At 46.1% G+C, this 17,775-nt stretch overlaps 1 protein-coding gene across 7 annotated transcripts in view; it reads left to right on the top strand.

Annotated features, from left to right (window-relative positions):
• The window catches only part of LOC139533827 (ankyrin repeat and sterile alpha motif domain-containing protein 1B-like), a 330,155-nt gene that overhangs the window by 281,523 nt on the left and 30,857 nt on the right, over positions 1–17,775 (top strand). For all 7 annotated transcript variants that reach the window (XM_071332244.1, XM_071332241.1, XM_071332242.1 and 4 more), the window contains 2 exons: positions 15,102–15,209; positions 16,086–16,286. In XM_071332244.1, coding sequence (XP_071188345.1) covers positions 15,102–15,209; positions 16,086–16,286 — 309 coding nt within the window. The remainder of the gene's footprint in view (positions 1–15,101; positions 15,210–16,085; positions 16,287–17,775) is intronic.

Raw genomic sequence — 17,775 nt, 5'->3', positions numbered from 1 at the left:
TGACAGCATTACAACTGTGTACTGATTGGTTCACTGAGACCTATAGAGAAATAGTAACAGCATTACAACTGTGTAGTGATTGGTTCACTGAGACCTATAGAGAAATAGTAACAGCATTACAACTGTGTAGTGATTGGTTCACTGAGACCTATAGAGAAATAGTAACAGCATTACAACTGTGTAGTGATTGGTTCACTGAGACCTATAGAGAAATAGTAACAGCATTACAACTGTGTAGTGATTGGTTCACTGAGACCTATAGAGAAATAGTAACAGCATTACAACTGTGTAGTGATTGGTTCACTGAGACCTATAGAGAGTCTCCGTCCCAAATGGCAACCTATTCCCTATATTGAGCAAAAGAAGTGTACATTTGGGATGCAGACAGAGAGTCTTCTTGGCTGTGTGAAATCCTATCGGTTTCATCAGAGGCTTTGAAGTACCCAATGTAAACGATAACCCAGAAAAATATCAGTCTGTTTCCTCTCCTCCTTTCAGACCAGCGTCTGATTGGTTATTACATCTACTCAGCCTGCCCATGTATTCATGAGCTCACTTGTGTGTGTGTGTGTGTGTGTGTGTGTGTGTGTGTGTGTCCTCCAGCATTTGTCGTGTTTTTCCTCCATTTGGCACTATTTCTGTCTCTCAGACACAAACGGAACACACACACACACACTGAGCCAATGCTCCCAGTCCCATTTAACACTATCTATTAATGGAGATGTATCCATGGCGAAGGTAGTTATATAAAATCTCCTATTGGCTCTTCAGGCTGCCGGTGAACAAAACAAGCTTCCCCATTGGTCCCCTGGAATAGACTATTTCCTGTGGATTGTCTCTGCATTGAATCCATATACATATCCATATATTAGACCTGGTCATTATTGTTCTACAACAAAGAGACGCTGAATCATTATAAACGTACATCCTGAAAAACACATGCACTGTATAGATGGATGATCAGTTTGAGGACCCAAAGCCCACCCATCTCAGCCATCTTTGCCTTTACTGTACAGTGGTTGCCAGGCAACCGGTGGTCTCTGGTTTCCCTCCAGTTGTCCCCGGCGATGAGGAGGAGAGGCGCTGGTTAAAAATGGATCAGGAAGAGAGAGCGGGGGCAGAGGCTTGGTCTCCACGGTGATAGTGATGACCATTGGGACTGTGTCTGTCTGTATTAGTATTTGTGTGTGTGTGTATGTGTGTAGACTAGAACCTGCACTGCAACAGTCTTGTAGCAATAGATATTCCTGCCAAATCAATTCCAATCAGGATAGACAACAGAAGGGCCTTTAGGAAAACCTGTAATTCCAACCAAGCCAACGACAGGGAGAGGGGGGTGGGAGATAAAGGAGGACTAACTCTCTTTGATAAAAGAGTTGTGATAAACCAGTGTCAACAGACTGCGGAAAACAGTGTGGTATTGTTTGTTAGATCTATTGAGAGTGGTAAAAGAGAGACACGCACACACACACACCAGATCTGCGCATTATTAAACAGTAGACATGACTTGTTGAAGGTACAGTAACAGAAACGTTGCCCTCTCTGCAAACAGTGTATTGAAGCTGCTCACACTACGCTGCATTGTTTAAAGATACAGTCTGCGATTTGAAAAAACAACAGAACCAGGGTCCCGGTACTTGTTTTGGTACACAGCTGAGGCCGGGTCACAGACTGTAGCTTTAAGTGAGGGCTACGGTCTCTGTGGCCGATGGGGACATTGTCTCTTCCTTGATACGTTTTTATTTATCAACACAAACCAACAGAAACAACACAACAACAACACAACCACCCGATACACACCACAACATGCCCACACCTGTCCATGTACACACATAAATACATTGTCTCAATGGGATTTGTATTTTGTTCTATGGCCTTTCTCTGTGCCATAAGTCAATGCCTGCCTGCTCATGCAAACTTAACTAGGCTGTCATGGGCAATGCTAGCCTGGTTAAACTAGACTGAACACTACGAAACAACAGGGGGCGTAATGTTTAGTCCGGTTTGACCAGGCTAGGCCTATACAGTCACAATCCCTTCCTGATCCCTTCCTTTTCATCTTACTACTAACACCAGACGATTTAGACCCACAACGGATGATGGAAATCAACATCACTGTGGGTTTTCAGTCAGTCTGTCTGCTTCCCAAATGGGACCCTATTCCTTAAATAGTGTACTACTTTTAACCAGGCCCATAGGGCACTGGTCAAAAGTATTGCACTACAAATGGAATAGGGTCCCATTTGGGATTCAGTCTGTCTTAGATCCTTAGTGACAGTGACTGGAGTTCACCAGACATGCTTTGATCCAATGGAGCCAAGGCAATGTCCTTGAGCTCAACCAATCCAGAGTCCATGAACGAATTGACCTGGAAAGGATCAAAAGGTCTTGTCGATGGCTTGGGGTCGTGACTTGTAGAGCTGTCTGGGGAGTTCTGATTGGGTTATATTGACAGGCTGGAGGACGCACATACACTCACACAAAAAGGCGCACACACACACGCGCGCGTACAAACACAAACCCGTAGAGACACGGTCACGATGTCTGAACGTGGTTGCGGTCGATGGAGTGGAATAAGAGCTTTTAGGCCCTTTAGCCCCCTTTTCAACCGCAAAGTGAACGCTTTTGGTTGCTAGGTCCATCAGAGTAATCACACCAGGGGACCGCGCTCTCTCACCAGGCAATTAGTCTATCAGTTTGATAGATAGGAGGGAGGGGTAGAATAGGGAAGGGTAGGGAAGGGGGAGGGATGGATGGAAAGAGAGGTAGGTAGAAAGAGAGGGGGCAGTAGGAGGGAGAGGGAGGGGGAAGAGATGGAAAGAGATAGGTAGAAAGAGAGGACAGTAGGAGGGAGAGGGGAAGGGGAGGGAGAGAGGATAGGTAGAAAAAGAGGGGGCAGTAGGAGGGAGATGGAAAGAGATAGGTAGAAAGAGAGGGGGCAGTAGGAGGGAGAGGGAGAGGGAAGAGATGGAAAGAGATAGGTAGAAAGAGAGGGGGCAGTAGGAGGGAGAGGGAGAGGGAAGAGATGGAAAGAGATAGGTAGAAAGAGAGGGGGCAGTAGGAGGGAGAGGGAGGGGGAAGAGATGGAAAGAGATAGGTAGAAAGAGAGGGTCAGTAGGAGGGAGAGGGGAAGGGGAGGGAGGGGGGAAGGGGAGGGAGAGGGGAAGGGGAGGGAGGGGGAAGGGGAGGGAGGGGAGAGGGAAAGGGGAGGGAGAGGGAAGGGAAGGGGAGGGAGAGGGAGAGGGAAGGGAAGGGAAGGGAAGGGAAGGGAAGGGGAGGGGGAGGGAGAGGGAGAGGGGAAGGGGAGGGAGAGGGGAAGGGGAGGGAGAGGGAAGGGGAGGGAGAAAAGATAGGTAGAAACGGTCAGAAAGAGTGTGAGGGACAGAAAGAGAGAAGGAGGGAGGAAGAGATAAAACTGCATACACAGTGGGAACTGGAGAAAAATATATAGAGGGACAGCGAGAGATGGATAAACGAGGAGGAGAGTTGGTCTTGTTCTCTCATCATTAAAACTAGAACGGTATTGTGAGCACAGACAGTGATTCGGCTAAAGTTTCTCCCTCCCTCCTTTATCTGCTCAAATGAGCCGGCCTGTCAACCTAGCTCTCCCATTGGCCAGAGAAGGCATCCCTTTGTGACAGGATCCTAAATGAGGGAAAAGTCCTTGTTGAGGTCCAGTGATTAACCAGTGGTCAGTTGCAGCCAACCGTATCCTTGTTTGTCCACCAGTTCACGGTACGTATCTGTTTGAGTCGTTATTGTCGTAAAGCAACATGTTTTGGCATGAAAGTCTTACTGGTGTGGCATAGTCAAGGCTTCCGTTCTGAAACATGTTTCTTTTATTATAAAGTCCTTCAACAGTGTCTGAATATAGGTATTGTATAACCACTCGTTTCATTCCCCTTCATAGGACTGGGAGGTAGGGACAGTGAACCCTTTTTCCTGACCGTCTCTGTAATCACAGTTCGCTGATGGGGTGTGTGTGGTCTCCTCTGGCATTGCAGTGGAGTTTAGAGGATTAGGGTCGTTACCGTATCTGTCCCGGTTAAGCCTGTAATCAGAGCTGTTCCCCTGGACTGACGGGAACGTTAACGGGATTACTCCATCGATCAGCGAAAACACACACACACGTTGGCACTAACTCTCTTCAGAGTGAGCAGACCACACACTCTCACAGTGTGGACAGACAGACAGAGATACACATGAACGCAGGCACAGACACACACACACACACACACACACACACACACACACACACACACACACGGACTCTAGACAAAGACTAGAGGCTACGTCCCAAACCGTTTCATTTAAAGGAAGACTGTCAACACCGCAAGGCAAGTTAACCAGCTTGATCCCTCCGGCAATGTCCCAGCAAAAACACTGCAGTCTGAAGAGACACAGAGAGAGAGAGAGAGAGAGAGAGAATGAAAGAGACACAGAGAGAGAGAGAAAGAGAGAATAAAAGAGGGAGCGAGAGAGGAATAGAGCCAGCAAAAGAGAGAGAGATAGAGATGGGTTGCCACTTTGCCATCAGAGACAGAGATAGACAGAAGAAGGGATGAGAGAGAGAGAGGTGGGGAGGAGGAGGGAAGAGCGATAGAATGATATTGAGAGAGAGAGAAGAGAGACTGATATTTTGCTGTGTATTATGATGATTATGTGTATTATAAATATTCCCCTTTGTGTATTTCTACTGTGTCTTGGCATTGGCAATGTGACCTACTGGCTTCATATCAGCAGAGCTTATTGAATATGGAGTTGGGGATGGAAGCAATAGAGGCAGAGTGAAAGGAGTATATTGAGCGTGTAGGGTAGGCTAGAGCCACTGTAGCAGTCACTCAGTCTCTATACGCAGACAATGCTTTTCATTTAAATGCAAATGGGGGCATGGTGCAGTCAGGCACACGTACTGTACTGTTGAGAGAACACATACTGTACACACTGTAGAGAGAACATATACTGTAGAGAGAACACATACTGTATATACTGTAGAGAGAACACATACTGTATATACTGTAGAGAGAACACATAATGTACACACTGTAGAGAGAACATATACTGTAGAGAGAACACACACATACTGTAGAGAGAACACATACTGTACATACTGTAGAGAGAACACATACTGTACATACTGTAGAGAAAACACATACTGTACACACTGTAGAGAGAACATATACTGTAGAGAGAACACATACTGTACACACTGTAGAGAGAACACATACTTTAGAGAGAACACATACTGTACACACTGTAGAGAGAACATATACTGTAGAGAGAACACATACTGTATATACTGTAGAGAGAACACATACTGTATATACTGTAGAGAGAACACACACTGTAGAGAGAACATATACTGTAGAGAACACATACTGTACACACTGTAGAGAGAACACATACTGTACACACTGTAGAGAGAACACATACTGTACACACTGTAGAGAGAACACATACTGTACACACTGTAGAGAGAACACATACTGTAGAGAGAACATATACTGTAGAGAACACATACTGTACACACTGTAGAGAGAACACATACTGTACACACTGTAGAGAGAACACATACTGTAGACACTGTAGAGAGAACACACACGTACTGTAGAGAGAACACACACATACTGTAGAGAGAATACATACTGTACATACTGTAGAGAGAACACATACTGTACATACTGTAGAGAGAATACATACTGTACATACTGTAGAGAGAACACATACTGTACATACTGTAGAGAGAACACATACTGTAGAGATAACACATACTGTACATACTGTAGAGAGAACACATACTGTACACACTGTAGAGAGAACACACACATACTGTACATACTGTAGAGGGAACACATACTGTAGAGAGAACACATACTGTAGAGAGAACATATACTGTAGAGAGAACACATACTGTACATACTGTAGAGAGAACACATACTGTACATACTGTAGAGAGAACACATACTGTACATACTGTAGAGAGAACACATACTGTAGAGAGAACACATACTGTACATACTGTAGAGAGAACACATACTGTACATACTGTAGAGAGAACACATACTGTACATACTGTAGAGAGAACACATACTGTGGAGAGAACACATACTGTACATACTGTAGAGAGAACACATACTGTAGAGAGAACACATACTGTAGAGAGAACACATACTGTACATACTGTAGAGAGAATACACGCGTACTGTAGAGAGAACACATGTGTACTGTAGAGAGAACACACGTGTACTGTAGAGAGAACACACACATACTGTAGAGAGAATACATACTGTAGAGAGAATACATACTGTAGAGAGAACACACGTACTGTTGAGAGAACACACACATACTGTAGAGAGACCACACACATACTGTAGAGAGAATACATACTGTAGAGAGAATACACACGTACTGTTGAGAGAACACACATACTGTAGAGAGAACACAGACATACTGTAGAGAGAATACATACTGTAGAGAGAACACACACGTACTGTTGAGAGATTACATACTGTAGAGAGAATACATACTGTAGAGAGAATACATACTGTAGAAGGGGGGTAGAGAGAGAGCTAACAGTAACTGTTCAGGTTACATTTCAGTCCTCGTCCATTGAGTTAACATTGTAATGTACTCCCCCAGGATCTAAATAGCATATGTTTTGGTCAAACAAAGAAGTGTGTGTGTGTGTGTGTGTGTGTGTGTGTGTGTGTGTGTGTGTGTGTGTGTGTGTGTGTGTGTGTGTGTGTGTGTGTGTGTGTGTGTGTGTGTGTGTGTGTGTGTGTGTGTGTGTGTGTGTGTGTGAGAGATGACGAGAAAGAGGGAGAATGGAGCTGGCTAATAATTGGATCTGCTTACGTGTGTTTGTGTAACAGACAGAGAGAGAGAGCGATAGAATCACAAAATATGCCAATGAAATCTCCAACCATCAAACACCCAGAATGACACAAACGCACGTCTTTGATCATGGTCATTTTGGCGATTAGAATCATTTTTTTCTGGAAGAGAGAAATGATCAAACCGTTCACATATTTTTTGAATTGCCTGAATGTTTAGAGCCTGTTTGTTTAGCCGAACACTCCTCTATTTAAAAAAGCTCATTGATTATTTCATAGTATGGCGTTAACATTTAAATATTTTATTTTTTATTTCACCTTTATTTAACCAGGTAGGTAGTTGAGAACAAGTTCTCATTTGCAACTGCGGCCTGGCCAAGATAAAGCAAAGCAGTTTGACACATACAACAACACAGAGTTACACATGGAATAAACAAACATACAGTCAATAATACAGTAGAATTATCTATATACAGTATGTGCAAATGAGGTAGGATAAGAGAGGTAAGGCAATAAATAGGCCATGGTGGCGAAGTAATTACAATATAGCAATTAAACACTGGAATGGTAGGATGTGCAAAGATGAATGTGCAAGTTGAGATACTGGGGTGCAAAGGAGCAAGATAAATACATAAATAACAGTATGGGGATGAGGTAGATTGGATGGGCTATTTACAGATGAGCTATGTACAGGTGCAGTGATCTGTGAGCTGCTCTGACAGCTGGTGCTTAAAGCTAGTGAGGGAGGTAAGAGTCTCCAGCTTCAGAGATTTTTGCAGTTTGTTCCAGTCATTGGCAGCAGAGAACTGGAAGGAGAGGCGGCCAAAGGAATAATTTGCTTTGGGGGTGACCAGTGAGATATACCTGCTGGAGCGCGTGCTACGGGTGGTTGCTGCTATGGTGAACAGTGAGCTGAGATAAGGTGGGGCTTTATCTAGCAGAGACTTGTAGATGACCTGGAGCCAATGGGTTTGGCGACGAGTATGAAGCGAGGGCCAGCCAACGAGATCATACAGGTCGCAGTGGTGGGTGGCATAAGGGGCTTTGGTGACAAAACGGATGGCACTGTGATAGACTGCATCCAATTTGTTGAGTAGAGTGTTGGAGGCTATTTTGTAAATGACATCGCCGAAGTCGAGGATCGGTAGGATGGTCAGTTTTACGAGGGTATGTTTGGCAGCATGAGTGAAGGATGCTTTGTTGCAAAATAAGAAGCCGATTCTAGATTTAATTTTGGATTGGAGATGTTTAATGTGAGTCTGGAAGGAGAGTTTACAGTCTAACCAGACACCTAGGTATTTGTAGTTTTCCACATATTCCAAGTCAGAACCGTCCAGAGTAGTGATGCTGGATGGGCGGGCAGGTGCGGGCAGCGATCGGTTGAAGAGCATGCATTTAGTTTTACTCGCATTTAAGAGCAGTTGGAGGCCACGGAAGGAGAGTTGTATGGCATTGAAGCTCGTCTGGAGGTTAGTTAACACAGTGTCCAAAGAAGGGCCAGAGGTATACAGAATGGTTTCATCTGCGTAGAGGTGGATCAGAGAATCACCAGCTGAGAGAGTGACATCATTGATGTATACAGAGAAGAGAGTTGGCCCGAGAATTTAACCCTGTGGCACCCCCATAGAGACTGCCAGAGGTCCAGACAACAGGCCCGCCGATTTGACACACTGAACTCTATCAGAGAAGTAGTTGGTAAACCAGGCAAGGCAATCATTTGAGAAACCAAGGCTGTTGAGTCTGCCAATAAGAGTGTTGTGATTGACGGAGTCGAAAGCCTTAGCCAGGTCGATGAATATGGCTGCACAGTAATGTCTCTTATCGATGGCGGTTATGATATCGTTTAGGACCTTGAGCGTGGCTGAGGTGCACCCATGACCAGTTCTGAAACCAAATTGCATAGCGGAGAAGGTACGGTGAGATTCGAAATGGTCGGTTATCTGTTTGTTAACTTTCAAAGACCTTAGAATGGCAGGGTAGAATAGATATAGGTCTGTAGCAGTTTGGGTCTAGAGTGTCTCCCCCTTTGATGAGGGGGATGACCGCGGCAGCTTTCCAATCTATGGGAATCTCAGACGATACGAAAGAGAGGTTGAACAGGCTAGTAATAGGGGTTGCAATAATTTTGGCAGATAATTTTAGAAAGAGAGGGTCCAGATTGTCTAGCCCGGCTGATTTGTAGGGGTCCAGATTTTGCCGCTCTTTCAGAACATCAGCTATCTGGATTTGGGTGAAGGAGAAGTGGGGGAGGTTTGGGCGAGTTGCTGTGGGGGGTGCAGGGCTGTTGGCCAGGGTAGGGGTAGCCAGGTGGATTTATCGGTAGAGACAGTGTTTCCTAGCCTCAGTGCAGTGGGCAGCTGGGAGGAGGTGCTCTTATTCTCCATGGACTTTACAGTGTCAGAACATTTTTGAGTTTGTACTACAGGATGCAAATTTCTGTTTGAAAAAGCTAGCCTTAGCTTTCCTAACTGCCTGTGTACATTGGTTCCTAATTTCCCTGAAATGTTGCATATCACGGGGGCTATTCGATGCTAATGCAGAACGCCACAGGATGTTTTTGTGCTGGTCAAGGGCAGACAGGTCTGGAGTGAACCAAGGGCTATATCTGTTCCTGGTTCTACATTTTTTGAATGGAGCATGCTTATTTAAGATGGTGAGGAAGGCACTTTTAAAGAATAACCAGGCATCCTCTACTGATGGGATGAGGTCAATGTCATTCCAGGATACCCCGGCCAGGTCAATTAGAAAGGCCTGTTCGCAGAAGTGTTTTAGGGAGCGTTTGACAGTGATGAGGGGTGGTCGTTTGACCGCAGACCCATTACGGATGCAGGCAATGAGGCAGTGATCGCTGAGATCTTGGTTGAAAACAGCAGAGGTGTATTTGGAGGGCGAGTTAGTTAGGATGATATCTAAGAGGGTGCCCGTGTTTATGGATTTGGGGTTGTACCTGGTAGGTTCAATGATGATTTGTGTGAGACTGAGGGCATCTAGCTTAGATTGTAGGATGGCCGGGGTGTTAAGCATGTCCCAGTTTAGGTCACCTAGCAGCACGAGCTCAGAAGATAGATGGGGGGCAATCAATTCACATATGGTGTCCAGGGCACAGCTGGGGGCAGAGGGTGGTCTATAGCAAGCGGCAACGGTGAGAGACTTGTTTCTGAAAAGTAGAAGCTCGAATTGTTTTGGTACAGACCTGGATAGTAAGACAGAACACTGCAGGCTAACTCTGCAGTAGATTGCAACACCGCCCCCTTTGGCATTTATATCTTGGCGGAAAATGTTATAGTTAGGGATGGAGATTTCAGGGTTTTTGGTGATTTTCCTAAGCCAGGATTCAGACACGGCTAAGACATCCGGGTTGGAGGAATGTGCTAAAGCAGTGAATAAAGCAAACTTAGGGAGTAGGCTTCTAATGTACATGCATGAAACCAAGGCTTTTACAGTTACAGAAGTCAACAATTGAGAACACCTGGGGAGTAGGAGTGGAGCTAGGCACTGCAGGTCCTGGATTAACCTCTACATCACCAGAGGAACAGAGGAGGAGTAGGATGAGTGTACGGCTAAAGGCTATAAGAACTGGCCGTCTAGCACGTTCGGGAACAGAGAGTAAAGAGAGCATGTTTCTGGGCACGATAGCATAGATTCAAGGCATCATGTACAGACAAAGGTATGGTAGGAAGAGAGTACATTGGAGGTAGACCTAGGCATTGAGTAATGAAGAGAGAGATATAGTCTCTAGAGACGTTTAAACCAGGTAATGTCATCGCATATGTGGGAGGTGGAACAACATGGTTGGTTAAGGCATATTGAGCAGGGATATAGGCTCTACAGTGAAATAAGGCAGTAATCACTAACCAGGACATTAATGGACAAGACATATTGATATTAGGGAGAGGCATGCGTAGCCAAGTGATCGTATGGGTCCAGTGAGTGGTTGGGCTGGCTGGGGACACGGCGATTCAGATAGTTAGCAGGCTGGGGCTAGCAAGCTAGCAGTTAGCAGGCCGGGGCTAGCAAGCTAGCATAAGGGCCTTAGAGGGACATCGCGATGGGGGAAAAGTCTGTTTTTGCCTCCTCGTGCGGTGACGTCGATAGACCAGTCGTGGAATTAGTAGAGTTCCAAGGAGCAGAGGGGTCCAAGTCCAATTGACAAAATGGATATTGTAGCTGAGGAGTGGGCTTCAGGAGTAGCCCAGGAGCCCTAGCCGGGAGATGGGTCTAGCATGGGCTAGCCCCAGGCTAGTTGGTGCTTGCTCCGGGACGGAAACGATTAGCCAGGAGTAGTCAACCCGAGTTGCGGTTAGCTAGCTGCCATGATCCAGATGAAAGAGTTCAGAGTTTGCGGTAGGAATCCGGGGATCTGGAGAGAAAAATAGGTCCGGTATGCTCTGGTTTGAAACGAGTTGTACGAACTGGCGAGAGCTTTCCGAGCTAAAGGTTAGCTGACTGATAGCTGATAGCTGGTAGCTAGTTAGCTAGCTAGCTTCAGTTGAGGTATTCCAGTTCGGAGGTAAATAGAAATACTTTAGAAAAAAACAGATCCACACCACATTGGGTGAGGTGGGTTGCAGGAGAGTATTTAGAAGTTGAGGTTTAGGAAAAATATTAAAAAGAATGCGAAGAAAAATATATAAAAGATATATACATGGGACGAGACAAGACAAAGACGTCTGACTGCTACGCCATCTTGGATCATCACCTCAATATGGTGATTTTCATATGGCCAGGTGGCCATAATCATGAGATATAGTATGTATTAAATTAAAGCCGCAATGTGGGTTTCCTGTATAGGAAAATACATGTTCTTCTTGTTTCTGGATTGGGAAAATAATAATTAGAGTTTATTTAGATTTCTCTTTTGGTTGCTCTTAAGTGTGTGTGGTAACAGATGCGGGCCAGTAATTGGTGAGTGAGGGCTGGAGAGGAAGGAATCAATAGTGTGTGTGTGTGTGTGTGTGTGTGTGTGTGTGTGTGTGTGTGTAATAGCGGTAGCGTAGGGAGAGTCATTAGGCTCACGGCTAGGTCTCAGACTCACTCTAATTACCAACTCTCTAGCTGGAACACACACCTACATCCTCCCTCCTCTGTCCTCTTATCCACACACCTACATCCTCCCTCCTCTGTCCTCTTATCCACACACCTACATCCTCCATCCTCTGTCCTCTTATCGACACACCTACATCCTCCCTCCTCTGTCCTCTTATCCACACACCTACATCCTCCCTCCTCTGTCCTCTTATCCACACACCTACATCCTCCATCCTCTGTCCTCTTATCCACACACCTACATCCTCTGTCCTCTTATCCACACACCTACATCCTCTGTCCTCTTATCCACACACCTACATCCTCTGTCCTCTTATCCACACACCTACATCCTCCATCCTCTGTCCTCTTATCCACACACCTACATCCTCTGTCCTCTTATCCACACACCTACATCCTCTGTCCTCTTATCCACACACCTACATCCTCCCTCTGTCCTCTTATCCACACACCTACATCCTCCATCCTCTGTCCTCTTATCGACACACCTACATCCTCCCTCCTCTGTCCTCTTATCCACACACCTACCTCCTCTGTCCTCTTATCCACACACCTACATCCTCCCTCCTCTGTCCTCTTATCCACACACCTACATCCTCCATCCTCTGTCCTCTTATCGACACACCTACATCCTCCATCCTCTGTCCTCTTATCCACACACCTACATCCTCCCTCCTCTGTCCTCTTATCCACACACCTACATCCTCCATCCTCTGTCCTCTTATCCACACACCTACATCCTCCATCCTCTGTCCTCTTATCCACACACCTACATCCTCCATCCTCTGTCCTCTTATCCACACACCTACATCCTCCATCCTCTGTCCTCTTATCCACACACCTACATCCTCCCTCCTCTGTCCTCTTATCCACACACCTACATCCTCCCTCCTCTGTCCTCTTATCCACACACCTACATCCTCCATCCTCTGTCCTCTTATCCACACACCTACATCCTCCATCCTCTGTCCTCTTATCCACACACCTACATCCTCCCTCCTCTGTCCTCTTATCCACACACCTACATCCTCCATCCTCTGTCCTCTTATCCACACACCTACATCCTCCCTCCTCTGTCCTCTTATCCACACACCTACATCCTCCCTCCTCTGTCCTCTTATCCACACACCTACATCCTCCCTCCTCTGTCCTCTTATCCACACACCTACATCCTCCATCCTCTGTCCTCTTATCCACACACCTACATCCTCCATCCTCTGTCCTCTTATCCACACACCTACATCCTCCATCCTCTGTCCTCTTATCCACACACCTACATCCTCCCTCCTCTGTCCTCTTATCGACACACCTACATCCTCCATCCTCTGTCCTCTTATCCACACACCTACATCCTCCCTCCTCTGTCCTCTTATCCACACACCTACATCCTCCATCCTCTGTCCTCTTATCCACACACCTACATCCTCCATCCTCTGTCCTCTTATCCACACACCTACATCCTCCCTCCTCTGTCCTCTTATCGACACACCTACATCCTCCATCCTCTGTCCTCTTATCGACACACCTACATCCTCCCTCCTCTGTCCTCTTATCCACACACCTACATCCTCCCTCCTCTGTCCTCTTATCGACACACCTACATCCTCCCTCCTCTGTCCTCTTATCCACACACCTACATCCTCCCTCCTCTGTCCTCTTATCCACACACCTACATCCTCCATCCTCTGTCCTCTTATCGACACACCTACATCCTCCATCCTCTGTCCTCTTATCGACACACCTACATCCTCCCTCCTCTGTCCTCTTATCCACACACCTACATCCTCCATCCTCTGTCCTCTTATCGACACACCTACATCCTCCCTCCCTCCTCTGTCCTCTTATCCACACACCTACATCCTCCATCCTCTGTCCTCTTATCCACACACCTACATCCTCCCTCCTCTGTCCTCTTATCGACACACCTACATCCTCCCTCCTCTGTCCTCTTATCGACACACCTACATCCTCCCTCCCTCCTCTGTCCTCTTATCGACACACCTACATCCTCCCTCCTCTGTCCTCTTATCGACACACCTACATCCTCCATCCTCTGTCCTCTTATCCACACACCTACATCCTCTGTCCTCTGTCCTCTTATCGACACACCTACATCCTCCATCCTCTGTCCTCTTATCGACACACCTACATCCTCCCTCCTCTGTCCTCTTATCCACACACCTACATCCTCCATCCTCTGTCCTCTTATCCACACACCTACATCCTCCCTCCTCTGTCCTCTTATCGACACACCTACATCCTCCCTCCTCTGTCCTCTTATCCACACACCTACATCCTCCCTCCTCTGTCCTCTTATCCACACACCTACATCCTCCCTCCTCTGTCCTCTTATCCACACACACATCTTTCATTGATCCACATCACACACACACACACTTACATCCACTGCCTTTTGGGAGAAGAGCTTACTGCCAAGACATTGTATGAGCCACACACACACCCAAATCTAGGGTGTTGGAACCAGTCTTTTGGCAGCCCTTTCAACCCCCTGCAGAATGTGCCAGGAAGGACAAACCAAACTAGTGTGTGTGTGTTTCACTGCAAACCTAATTACCTTGTAACGGTGGACCAGGCTGGTGCCTTTATGTGATAATAATTCTAGTAATGATGTTACACATGGTCTGCTCTGTGTTTTTACCATTATGACTCATTGTGCCTTCTTTGAAAGCCCGGTTATTTGAATATATTAATGTTTAATAGAAACACTCATATGTTTTGCTTATTACAACCAGAGGAGGCTGGTGGGAGGAGCTATAGGAGGACGGGCTCATTGTAATGGCTGGAATGGAATCAATGGAACAGTATCAAACATATCAAATGTATAGAAACCACATGTTTGACCCCATTCCATTTATTCCATTCCAGCCATTATGATGAGCCTGTCCTCCTATAGCTCCTCCCACCAGCCTCCTCTGATTACAACATCTGTTTTTACCTCAGGCAGTCACATCTGATGGCACCATCACCATTGTTATAAATGTGATGTTGTCAGTTTATTACCGTGGTCTTTGTATTATTCCAGAGTGCCTCACTACCAGTAGAGGTAGGATTTGAATCCAACACTCTCATAACTGGGTTTTACTTCAGTGGGGGCTTATTACATGCTTAGTTCACGTTGATTCCATGTTAAATACATGTTGATAATTGTGTTCTAACAGTTGTGTTGATAGGTTGTTGACCTGTGTCTCTCTTCCTCCCTAGGTGTTGAAGGTCAGTCTGATAGGACACAGGAAGAGAATTCTGGCCTCGCTGGGAGACAGGCTTCACCAAGACCCTCCACAGAAACCCCCACGGGCCATCTCCCTACGGGTCAGTGTGTGCAGTGTGTGCAGTGCATGTATACGTGTGTGCAGTGTACATACGTGTGTGTGTGTGTGTGTCCTCACTCTCTTCCCTCCCAGATGGTAGTAGTCCTAGAGACTGCAGACAGAGATTCAGTGAGCTTAGGGGAAATATCTCCACTGCTGTTGTTAGCCTTCACAAGTCTCCCGGCAGACACAAAATGGATGCCGCCAGGACCACAATAGCACCGCAGTTTCCCCTCTCCCTGCCGGTCCTGGATACTAATTACAAGATGCTGGATTCCATTCCCCAGTGCGTATGGGTCTAATGTTCAACTTACAAAGGCCCTGGAAATGCTTCACCTCCTGGGACTCAATTTGATCCGGCAGCCAGGATGTGGCTGCTCCTCTGCAGCCTCTCAAGGCCCAGACGCCTGCTTTCATTCCATTTAACAAATCGGTCCAGACAGAGGGGCTGGGCTGTGTCTCCACTGCAAATCTAGTCTGATGTCCACGTCCAGAGCCAGGCTAGCAAACAGAGAGGAAGCTGAAGGTTTATTCAGCATAGCATATTGCCACGCTCCAAAAGCATACCACTAGAAACCACTTAGAATCCATGCTCAACACTCAGCAGCTTCATTTTAAGAGGTACGCTAGTGAAAATAATGATGTAACAGGTAAGCAAGGCAATCACTATGTAGTGGAATCATTATACCATTATTGTCTCTCCCTAATTTGCGCCCCCCCTTGAGGCATGTCCACATTGGGAATTGCCAGTAGTGGCAGTCTTGACATTTGACCTCTCCTTTTCTAGATACAGCCTATCATGGAGCCTCAAAAGCATCACATGGCACACTTCACCACCATTTAATAACCCCTCCCCTCTGTCCATCCATCCTCCCAGGAGCCCGGTGGCTGCAACACCCCTCCCCAGATCCTTCCGGGCCAGGCTGCGTACCCCACGGCGGGCGTCCCGGGGGGCTCGTTGGACGTGCAGCACCTCATCATGCAGGCGGACGCACGGCGCCGCCAGCGCTCCAACGACAACTACTTAGAGGAGATGCCTCGCTCCAAACTGGAGCGGCAGATGGCCCAAGTCAGCATGGTGAGAGGGGGAGGAAGGGAGGGAGGGAGGGAGGGGAATAGACAGCAGCCTCTCACAATTATTTTCCTGTGTGTCCCTATTTGACCTCTCTACCACACTACGAAAGCGTGATGATTAATATAATATGACATATCATTCATCCTCTCGGATGGTCGGTGGGCAGAACGCTGTTATAAATAATTTGTACACTGCAAATTGACCGTAAGAATCCCAAACAGATAATGTATTAGATAAAAATAGAATCATTTCAAACCTTGATTACTTTGGGATAAGATCACATATGCCTCTATTTATACGTGGAAACTACCGTACTTGGGAAGAAATAAAAATCACTTTGAGCTAATTTCTTTTATGTCCAACAACAATTATTTACAAAAAAATACATATATATATATATATATATATTTGGCCCTCGGACTGCCTATTGGGGAATCCTGCCCTATACGGTACCATAACTGCTCTACCAACCCGTATTGGCATGCTATTTAACTGATATACAGTGCATTCTGAAAGTATTCAAACCCCTTCACTTTTTCCACATTTTGTTACGTTACAGCCTGATTCTAAAATTTATTAACAATTTTTCCTCATCACTTTACACACAATACCCCATAATGACAAAGCAAAAACATGTTTTTAGAAATGTTTGATTATTTATTAAAAAAAATTAAAACATAAATACCTTATTTACATAAGTATTCAGACCCTTTGCTATGAGACTCGAAATTGAGCTCAGGTGCAACCTGTTTCCATTGATCATCCTTGAGATGTTTTTACAACTTGATTGGAGTCTACCTGTGGTAAATTCAATTGATTGGACATGATTTGGAAAGGCACACACCTCTCTATATAAGGTCCCACAGTTGACAGTGCATGTCAGAGCAAAAACCAAGCCATAAGGTTGAAGGAATTGTCCGTAGAGCTCAGAGAAAGGATTGTGTCGAGGCACAGATCTGGGGAAGGGTACCAAAACATTTCTGCAGCATTAAAGGTCCGCAAGAACACAGTGGCCTTCATCATTCTTAAATGGAAGAAGTTTGGAACCACCAAGACTCTTCCTAGAGCTGGCCACTCGGTCAAAAACTGAGCAATCAGGGGAGAAGAGCCTTGGTCAGGGAGGTGACCAAGAACGCGATGGTCACTCTGACTGAGCTACAGAGTTCCTCTGTGAAGAAGGACAACCATCTCTGCAGCACTCCACCAATCAGGCCTTTATGGTAGAGTGGCCAGATGGAAGCCACTCCTCAGTAAAAGGCACATGACAGCCCGCTTGGAGTTTACCAAAAGGCACTTAAAGACTCTCAGACCATGAGAAACAAGCTTCTCTGGTCTGATGAAACCAAGATCGAACTCTTTGGCCTGACTGCCAAGTGTCACGTCTGGAGGAAACCTGGCACCATTCCTACGGTGAAGCATGGTGGTGGCAACATTATGCTGTGTGGATGTTTTTCAGCGGCAGGGACTGGGAGACTAGTCAGGATCGAGGCAA

This window comes from Salvelinus alpinus, chromosome 11 (assembly GCF_045679555.1).
Source record: "Salvelinus alpinus chromosome 11, SLU_Salpinus.1, whole genome shotgun sequence".
Taxonomy (NCBI): Eukaryota; Metazoa; Chordata; class Actinopteri; order Salmoniformes; family Salmonidae; genus Salvelinus; species Salvelinus alpinus.
Note: the sequence above shows the minus strand (reverse complement) of the source record. Positions and strands in the feature narration are given on the sequence as shown.